General features: G+C 37.0%; 1 protein-coding gene across 1 annotated transcript in view; it reads left to right on the plus strand.

Moving 5' to 3' along the window:
• The first annotated feature begins 408 nt into the window (after positions 1 to 408).
• The window catches only part of LOC145470857 (phospholipid-transporting ATPase ABCA3-like), a 35,835-nt gene continuing 25,663 nt past the window's right edge, over positions 409 to 10,580 (plus strand). Inside the window, exons 1-12 of the mRNA XM_081454734.1 lie at positions 409 to 817; positions 959 to 1,032; positions 1,839 to 1,870; positions 2,228 to 2,437; positions 4,559 to 4,693; positions 5,690 to 5,849; positions 6,390 to 6,504; positions 6,607 to 6,717; positions 7,731 to 7,874; positions 8,437 to 8,531; positions 9,114 to 9,227; positions 9,731 to 9,931. Coding sequence (XP_081310860.1) covers positions 761 to 817; positions 959 to 1,032; positions 1,839 to 1,870; positions 2,228 to 2,437; positions 4,559 to 4,693; positions 5,690 to 5,849; positions 6,390 to 6,504; positions 6,607 to 6,717; positions 7,731 to 7,874; positions 8,437 to 8,531; positions 9,114 to 9,227; positions 9,731 to 9,931 — 1,448 coding nt within the window. The 5' untranslated portion in view covers positions 409 to 760. The remainder of the gene's footprint in view (positions 818 to 958; positions 1,033 to 1,838; positions 1,871 to 2,227; positions 2,438 to 4,558; positions 4,694 to 5,689; positions 5,850 to 6,389; positions 6,505 to 6,606; positions 6,718 to 7,730; positions 7,875 to 8,436; positions 8,532 to 9,113; positions 9,228 to 9,730; positions 9,932 to 10,580) is intronic.

Below are 10,580 nucleotides of genomic sequence, written 5' to 3' on the forward strand. Positions count from 1 at the left end.
ATTTAATACTTCTAAATCAGTAAAGCTATACAAGAGAAACATCGAAATTTACACCACCAAATTCTAATTTTTTATTATATATTATTGTAAACTAACCACATATTTTAAAAACTTCAGATAGTAGATAAACAGTGAATGAATAAAATGTTTTTAAAAATAAATACATTTTCCAGAAAACACAGCCAAATTTACACCTTTACTTTGCTGATTGATAATTCAATGGCTAAAACAAGTGTTTTGTACAAAACTGTATTCAACTGTCTCTAATCTTTGCTCAGTTGTTAGATAATTATTACGTCGTTGCTGTTCACGTAGCAACCTATACAAATAATACTTTGCCTGATTGGTTGCCATAATAAACGAGGACGGCAGCTGAAAAAAGCTTACTTATAAATTAAATTCGCGGGGGCAACCTGTAAATTAAATGCACGGAATTGCAGTTGCGATGCAAAATCTGCGCTAAAGGCAATTCGAAGACTAGTAATTAAGGCTATATGGGAAGGGATTTATACGAAACATCAAAAAAATTACGTAGAAAACTGTGACGTGTGAATGTAGTCGCGCCGAGACGCGCCGGCTTTGCTTGAAGGACCAGCTGCAATTTCTCGGTCGCCATTTTGAATGCTAAATTTAAACCGTGCCTAATTATATGCATTAATAAGAGGCATGCACTTGAGCGACAGTCCGGTCCACTTTCGTTTCTAACGTACTTGGGAAAAGATGGAATAGATTTAGGACAATTTTCTTTCCCTTTTCTACCATGGCTAATCGCTTTAGACAATTTCGCTTGCTGGTGTGGAAGAACTTTATTCTTCAGGTTAGTAGAGCTCTTGTTGTTGGAGTGAAAGTTGCAAACAAACAAGGAGATGAAATGACACAGCAAAACTTAAGCCTTATGTCGCCTTGAATAGTCTCGTCGTCGAAGCGACTAATATTTATTTCTATATTTTTCTTTAAGTTCCGCCGGCCCGCTGGAACTGTATTTGAAATAATATTACCAGTAGTTCTCATTGGAGTTTTAATTCTGCCAAAGTAAGTAGCGTTAGTTACGTAATATTCATATTTCGAAAGTAATGTTTACTCTGTGACAGATTTACGGAGGAAAACAGCTGAAGAAGTCTTATTTTAAAAATTTGAAGGCTAGATGGAGAAATGTTTTACAAGTTGTGACAAAGAAAACGCTACACATGCAAATTCTGTCGAATATTAAGGCAAACAAAAAAATAGATCATGTTCAAGCAGAAATTTTAAATTTTACAAGTTCATGCTGCAGGCTTACAAGCACTTGCTTCCGACGACGACAAAGAACAACTCAAATACGTAGTCCCCTTTTTTTCATGCCAGTCCACACTTATCGTCACATAACTGTTTCTAAATTTAAAACTTGTGCCGGCAATTACAAGCTGTGATATCGTGCTAGCGGTCTGTCATCGGGGTTTCATGTTCTTACAGCATTAAGTGAGTAAACAACAGACCGATATATCAATATTTCCTGCACGTATGTAAAACAATATTTCACGCGTGAGTTCACCTTCGAAAAAGATCAACTCACGAAGAAATTTGTGTCAATGTGTGTCAACACGTCGAGAAGATCAGCAAACAGTGATATGTTAGTGAGATAAAGGTGCTCTAGCTGCCAGGTGTTCAAATACATTCTATTGCTGCCTAAGACGACGCAAGTGAAATAGTTCTTTACTATTAAACTAGCAAAACTGAAGGAAACGATATTGCTCTTTGGATTATAAAAGTTGTAATAAAAACATTTACGCAAATATAATGATTTCTGCTTCATGAAAAATTAGATTACACTTAATCTAATTTTTGTTTGAAATTTGTAGACTGTTCATAAAGACAGAAGACTTCTGCTTCAGTATGTATGACTTTATTACACAATAAATGCTTTTAAATTCTACCTTTAAATGTTCTCAGAAACTTAGGTAACAGTTACCATAGAATAAGTGTTTTTCTTCTGTTTATTGGAGCTGGTTGACAGTGCATATTGTGTTCAGAAGTGCTAGTGGGGGGGGGGGGGGAGGGAGGGAGGGAGGGAGGGGGCTTTTGTTGAAAATAAGGTAGATTAAACAGAAACCTTCTTAGTCCTATTAACACTGTTCCGGGGTTGAAATTCATTTCTTTGTTCCTTCAGGTCAATAATATGCTGCAGTGTAATGTAGTATGCCAGTTTTACACATTGCAAAGGTTTCATTGGCATTGTTATTTATTGCAGGCACTTTTGACTCATTACCATTGTCATCCAAAGATCTGCCAAGGGCTGTTTTGGATAGTTTAGTTTCAGAAGATGACTTGAAAAAGATATATCAACAGCCTGGTAGTTCTCAAAATGCCAGCAGTGTGAACATGACTGCACTTACCATCGCTGCATTAAAAAGTGTTGAAAACAATACACATGTTGCTTATTACCCACCGTCACCTTCAGGTATGAGCTAGTAGTGATCGATGATTGACAGAAAAACTTTGTGCTCAGAAAATCTCTGTGTCCCTGGGGGTTGTCCCAGAAAAATTGGGTGGGGGGTGTGCAGCCAGCTTCCCAAAACTCTTACCCTATTTGAGACCAAAATCTGGAACCAGTATGATCATGACCTTAATTAACTAAACATTTGATACCTTATCTAAGACCTGTGGTCTGTTTCTTGAAGGTCCCGAAAAGTTTTCGCAACCAGAAAGCTGTAGCAAAATCTCAAGCCTTATCATGATTACAGAGCTGCTTTATTCATATATTCACAATATCAACAGAGGTTCCCTTCATACAAGAAGTTTCAGGCATAGACACCTCTCAGTTTTTACATACAGATAAATTAAAAATGGCTTTACAGGCCTGAGAAGTTTCCAGGACTTTCGAGAAACAGGCCCCTGACCCTTAAGGTAATTCCCCGGAAATAAACTGCACATAGATTTTTGTTCAAACTTTGTCCAATGAATGTTTATCATATGAGAACTTTAATTATGAAATAAAAAAGGGGGTGCCCATGCTCTTTAAGGAGCAGTGAGGCATTGAAAATGTCCCATTTTAGCATTATTTAATGCTTATTACAAGAACACATTCCAAGTTATTGTAAACTTTGTGCATGTGAGCCCAGACTCATGAAAACACGTCTCAAACTACAGTCAATACTTGTGTCGGACACAAATAAATGTTTTAAATTTGATTTTGACAGACAGCTGAATCCTTGTTAAAATAATGGAACTAAATTGCTTGTCACGGCTATCAAACTGCAAAATAGAAAAGACTACAGTGCAGCTGCTATTTTCCTTATTTATTCAATTTTCAACAATAGAAATCAGATCAATCTTTTCTCATGCAAAGCTAATGATTGGTTGATTGAAGTGACTGGAAAAAATTTTGGGGTGCCCGAGCTCGTTAGTGAGCTATAGCCATTTTTCAACTGACAGAACTCATAATCAAGGTAAATCTGCCATGTTTTCAATGTGCGCATGCACGAACGCACGCTAATGACGCCATAAATTGTGTGCAGTAAGGATGCGCAATGCAATACTGGGGAATGACCTTAAATCGATACCCCATTTCAGACATGCTTTATGATATAGAGACAAATGCTAAAGGCATTGTTGAGGACTTTTGTTGATGGTCATATTTATAATGATGAAAAAGTAGTTACATCTAAAAAACATGCTCAATTTAAGACTCAAGAGTGCAAAAACCATACCCTATTTGAGACCACAATGGCCAAAATTGATACCCTATTTCTGACCAAAACAGCTACAAAACCATACCATTTGCGGCTGCACATACCTATACAACCCATATAGGAGAGAACCCCCCTGGCCCTATCACCTCATAGAAATCGAGAGAGAATAATCGCATTGTTTCATTAGTAGATTTCTTTTGATTTCCAATTGTCTCTCAAAACAGTATTAAACTTTATGCTTTTAAGCAATATTGTGTGGACTGAATTGTTTTTTGAAACTTGCAGTTGTGCTTGTGCACTCCTCAGTGCATGGAAAAATAATTGAGGTTTTATAGTTGATTAACAGTTTTTTTTCTTCTTTAAGTGTTCTTGAGAACTGAATTTAATCCAGTAAGGCATTTCTAAAACTTATTGAAACATCAAGAGAAATCAGAAAATGTTGGCATAATTTGTGCCGACGACATATATATGAGGAAAACCTTTATATGATATTGATCAAATTTGTGAGAAACAGAGGATATTATGTGGCCATGCAGAGGAATGAGTGTGTCAGTGTTGAAAAATACATGAGAAGAGATTTTTTGTATCTCTAAGTGGACATGTAATGTTCTCTTTATATAAATATAAACACCAATGAGATACCAAACAATTTATCTTTTGTTGTGAAAGGTGATCTTTCTACATGTGAAGATAACAATCATGTTATTTTCACATGAGAAGATATCATGATTTCGTGCAAAACATCACCTGGTATTTCATTGGTGTTTATATAATAATTAAGTTCAATCCTTCAGGGGTTTCTATCTGGTGAACATGTTCTTATTAGTGATTATTAGCAATTCATGAACATTCTCAGACATGTTTAATTTATTTTCATGAATACCTTTTAGTGACAAAGGTCATGATGAGGGTAGCAGCAATGACTGGTTTGAAAGTGATTTCAAGTAGTCTTTTCCATAAAGAAAATTGGTCATCTGCTGATGAAATGGCAAAGGAAGCCTCACAACATGATGAGTACTATGCAGGTACATAACCACTAACAATTATTATAATTAATTTGCTTTTATTACAGGACTAAGGGGCCAATAACTAACATCATTTTAATTCTGAAACTATCTTAGCAAATATAGTAATTGTAAGTAGTAACATTATGGTAAATAGTTGTGCATTTTTGTCATGAGCCCCTGGCTTGGGAGATTGGGCAACCACTCCCCATGTTTATGACTCAAAATAAATTTACCGTACCTTACCTTATCAACCAATCAGATTGTTCTATTGCCAGTTCAATTTTGTGCTGAGGTCAAATTTGTGAAAAGTGCTTGAGAAATTGGTCCATGTGCACGAGCTGATGTGAGATCAGTTAATTATTATATTAGCCTGTGAGGGGGCCTGTGCCTCCTTTCTTTCCTTGTGAAGAGGCTGCTTGTAGGCTACAATATTATAGACCTACAAACTTGGAACTAATGTGTATACCATAATGCATAAGCTGTCGTAAAGACACTAGTACATGACATACATTTAGGTATATATTACACTTTGTACCAATGCCACAGAAAATACTGACAGCCAATCAGAATGCAGGAAAGTGGTTGATATTCCAATTTGGACAGTATTAAATCCTGCCTTCCCATCATGCACCATGCAAATGTGTTGGCCACTCTAATTTCTGTCGCGTAGTACAAAATAGTTATAAAGGCTGATGTGTATGCCAAGAAAACTCAAGTGACATGTGGAGTATTCCACAGCATACCACTCAAATGTGTTGCATAACTAGTCTGTAGTATAATGATGATAATGATAATGATACTGATATTGATACTGATACTGATACTGATAATAATGTTATTATTATTATTATTTAAGGAGGGTTTAAGGAATATGGTGATACCACTAATAATGTATTCTTTCAGCCTAAATAATGAAATGTTTCTTATTGTTGAAAGAGCAAAAATTGATTGATGGTGGTCATGGTAGGGAATATATAGTTGTTAAAACACTTTCTTGTACTGTTTTATTTGTAGCTTTGGAATTTGACATTGATAAAGGTGCAACAAAACTTCCTAAACAGATCAAGTACAGCCTGCGGCTGTCACACACACTGGCTGGTGATCTGAAGCGCTGGCGGACTGAAAACACATACCCAGACTTTCAGGCTGTAGGGCCCAGGAAGGATGAGGAGAGGTCATAGATATGAAATGCAAAGCAATATGCAATTAGTTTGTAACACCAGTAGATTGATTCTGGTACAGTACCTTTAATTCCATTAAGTATCCCCCTGTAACATGGGAGTGCCCCTTTAGCTTTCCCTAAGGCCAATTAGTTTCTGTATCCCAGAGGGACTTGAGTTGCATACCCAATTAAAGAACCTAGGGATACAGCTTAGATTTTATATACATTAAAATAATCTTATGGTCACCCCATATACCTGAACATGTCAGCCTCGAGCAATTCTGCCATTACACCAACCAATTACCAGGTGCTTGGCCTGGCGATTGCACTCATGATATCTGCCTTAGATATGGGGCTTGTGGTCAGTATCTAATTGCAATTGTTACACAACACCTGTACAACTATGTAGGCTTGCTTTTCAGGGTAAACTTTTGGGTCAAAGGTTTGCTGTGCAATGTCTCAGCATTAAGCTTAAACCTACAGCTGTACTGTAATACTGTCAGTAGCTGTACATACTTAATAAAACTGCTGATTTTCTATTGTTTTCTCTAGCCGTTGTTGTGAGGGCTATAAGTCACGCTTTGTGCTGTTGCAGTATGCAGTTGACATGGCCATCATTGTAGAACAGTCTAATAACCTGACTCAGCCAATACCATTAAAATTGCAGGTACACCTCCCTATCTCACTTAAGACTTTATCTTCATGTAGATCCCTGAGTGAATACCATTTTGCCATTGATTTAATATATTTTTTTTGGTTCTCTTTGTAGCAATTTCCTTATCCAAAGTTCACTCAGAATTTCTTCATACAGACAGTAGAGGGATTGCTTCCTCTTTTAATGACACTAGCCTTCATGTACTCAGCTGTAATGGTTATCAAGGTCAGTTGCTATAAATGCATATAGTTTTTACTGACATTAATGAAGCTGCACTGGGCTTGTATTTCCAAGTACATACTACATGTATTAGAAAAGTGAAACAAATGTCAACTATAATGATTATATTACTGAATTAGAGACCAAGAAAAGGTAGATAATCAAACTTACAAAATCGTGCTACCTAGCCTGCAAGTGGAAATTTTGTTGTGAGCCAAATTATGGCCTACAGAGATAACTACAGGTACTTGTAATAATTATATATTATTGTTAGAGCAACTTTCAGGTGAGTGTCGAAAGTAATCAGGCAATTACGTTGGTTTTGGTTTTACCACAGTTTGAGATTGGCTGAGTAGTCTAATTGGTTTCACAACACTCAATCAAAAAACGCTCTATCATTATTGATCCATAGAATAAGTATTATTTTCTATGAGGACTAACTGAGGCTGACTAGTAAAGAAAATAGTTGTGAAGGAAGAGCAAGAGACATTGGGATGGACCCAAGGTTGTGAAAGGAAACTATGAAATCATAGTTAATTATCGTCAGGATGGGGTTAAAAATTGCAATTTTGGAAGTAAAGGAATTTTAAGCCTTGCTGGCATAAAAGTTACTGGACTTGAAATTTTGGTGACAAATAACATGGTCTGCATATTTTGTAACTGCAGTGGTTGCCTTTTGTAGTGGTTCGTATTCTAAGAGAATCTTGATGCATGCATGCTTGTCCTTCTTAGCTTTTCATTATGCCTGTGTCACTGCTACTTCTGTGACTACAATCCCATACAAAAGTAGTTGGGACACTTTAGCTGGATCATGTGTCCCTTATTCCCCCCAATCAATGTTGGAAATTGTTGCCTTTTTTCAACAAAAAGGGCACAAAATCACCTGTGATTATCAACATTGTAAGTGGGAGGAAGGGAGAACTTGCTTGGTGTCCCAACACTTTTGTCTGGGATTGAAGCTTAAAAATGCATTTGTAATAGATCTTAATTGTACTCAAGCCAGTATTTCAATTTAATAGGAGTTGGTCAACGAAAAACAGAATCGTTTGAAAGAATCAATGAAGATGATGGGACTGGCTAACTGGATTCACTGGTGTGCATGGTTCACCAAAAATCTACTGTTCCTGCTTGTTACCATTAGTATAGCCACTATTCTACTAAAGGTAACTGACACAGAAATTAACAAAAAATTGTCTCATCCCTTCAGTGCCTTTGCACTGGTGGGGTATTAAGTGGCAGATAACAAATAAAATTGTTGGTCCAAATCGTTGTAAAACACTTCAAGTTTTATTTGAAATCAAATCGTTTAGAGAGCATGAATTTGATTCTCAGAGAAACACTGCAAGCCAACGTTATTCTTGAGATGAACTTACTCTTAAACCATCAGTCATGTGAATTTTTGGGTCATGTAACAATGAAGAGAATTACAAGCTTATGAGAGCTGCTACACCTCTGGAATTTTTAATCTTGATATAAAATTGTCAAGTGTAGACAGCACAACTGTTTATAGCAAAACAGTACAAGTACAAAGTGATGGAATTTTTATTCGTTATTCCTACTGTACTGGACAAGTTGTTTAGCTAATTTAAAGTCAAAAACTGGCAGGTGACTCAAAAATGTACCAAAAATTGGATCAGGTTACTTGCTAATTCCACCTGAAAATTGTACCACAAATGGAATGAAGTTCCTTTGCTAATAAATATATTATCATCTCATTATTAACAGGTGATGAAGATCTTTGAGTTCTCTGATGGCTCTCTTCTCTTTGTATTTCTTGTGCTCTATATTATAGCAAGTATTATGTTCTGCTTTGCTGTAAGGTAAGAATTAATGAATCGTTAAATTTAAGAAATTTCTATGCACAGGTGAGGCCAAACAAAAAAGATTAAGACTGCATTGAAGACTTCAGAAAGTGGGTTTAGCAAGCAAATGCAAGTTTATTGATGTTAACAGACTCTTGACCATTTATGACAGGAAATCTAAAGTGCACATCAATTGTTTTTTTCAGAAATGGGTCTAAAATCAGTCAACTGATTTGTGAAATGTTTTGGAAATGAAGGGTCATGACGAGATCTTCTTGTAAATAACAAAATTGAAAATCGTGGTATTCTGATAACTATATGTAGATCTAAGCATACCGCGACAATCATGTGGACTTATTCAAAACTCTTCTGGACCCTAAAAATAACCCTTCAGAGCAAGAAGCTAGAGAAGTCTTGAGATATGCTTCTCCATGTGTTTTTCTGCCACCATGTTGAGGCACAAGTGCAACACTGTACACATATTAAGTCTTCCATTGTGGCAAGCCAGCCAGGCTCCACATAGAGTGCATTTTCTTGCCAGCTCATTGAATGCTTTTCAAGTTGCTGGTGGTTAACTTGCCCTCTAATTGTTATTTGCAGTGTTTTCTTCTCAAGACCAGTTGTGGGTATGCTGTTTGGTGCGGTGGCTTGGTACTGTTCTTTGGTTCCTTACCAGACCTTTGCCCAACAGGAGGCCTATGAGGCTTTGTCAAGGTGTGTGGACTACTTCCCACTCACAACTGGGTGTCATGCCAAGCCAAACATGTGCAAGCCTGACCTTTAACAGCACAACCAATAAACCACTTCTGTTACATTGTAACAGTGCTTAGAGATGTTTTAAAAAGAAGCCAAATCCAGAAACTTTGAATTAACTGCTGGGATAACCACGTGAAGGACTAGCTTCCCATGTAGTGAGATGTAGAAATAATCTTTTATATATATGTACTTGGGACTGAGAAAATTGCTGAAAGCTTTTCCAATTGCAGTGTTTATTAAGAGGGTAATTTTGCTACAACACAGGCCTAAACAATGCATTTCAGGCATTTATGTGTACAAAAGAGGACAAGTGGAAATTAAGTCAACTAAACTAAAAGGTGAAAGCAAATGATAAGATGTTTGTCCTGTTGTCTCCGACAGTTTTGCAAGTTCTAACTTTTCTTTATGGGTTGCCTTGATTTACATATCAATATTTACAGAGTCTTTACTAATTGCTACAGGGGTGAGAAAGCTGCTTCCTGTCTTTTACCAAATACTTGCCTTGGAATTGCCACTCGTATCATTGCTAAATTTGAGAGCCTAGAGGTTGGATTGACCTGGAGCCGAGTTGGCAGATCCCCTGCTCCTGATGATGACTTCAGCTTTGCCTACGTTCTTGGAATGTTTATTGTACAGAGCATTATATACGGCATCATCACCTGGTATGTTACTGATTTGTCTGGTAACAATGTAAATTATTAGCAGGGTTTTACACAGTCTGTGCACAGAAAGCTTGCCAGCAGTATTTGGTTCACATGCTTGTGTTGTTACTCTATGTGCCTTTAAAGTTCATTGTGTTAGATGTGATATTGTTTTGTCACTGCTTTATTTGAGATTTTGCGTGTGTTTTGGATTTAGCATTCTTTTGTCTCTCCAGTCTGTTGTAAGTGTTATACATGTTTATTCTTACTTGTGACGGTACTTACAGTTACAGTAGAGATGTCTAGTTAAAAGTTCCTTCTTTCCTTACAATAGAAGCTTACTGTATTTGTATCTGTGTCTACATTTACATCTACCTCTGCCTCTGCTTATACATCTTCATCTTCGTCTGCAACTGTTAATCTGCTTCTGCTTTTGCCTTTGCATCTGTATCTGCATCTGCATCTTCTTCTGCCACTGCCTCTACATCTGCATCTGCTTCTGGATGGTTCTGCTTCTGCTTTGGCATCTACATCTGCTTCCTTGTCTCCTCTTGCTCCTGCTTCTGCCCCTGCATCTGTATCTGCTCCTGTCCTGCATCTACTTCTACTTCTGCTTCTGCTTCTGCTTCTGTTTCTGCTTCTGCTTCTGCTTCTGCTTCTGCTTCTGCTT

Source organism: Orbicella franksi, chromosome 15 (assembly GCF_964199315.1).
Source record: "Orbicella franksi chromosome 15, jaOrbFran1.1, whole genome shotgun sequence".
Taxonomy (NCBI): domain Eukaryota; kingdom Metazoa; phylum Cnidaria; class Anthozoa; order Scleractinia; family Merulinidae; genus Orbicella; species Orbicella franksi.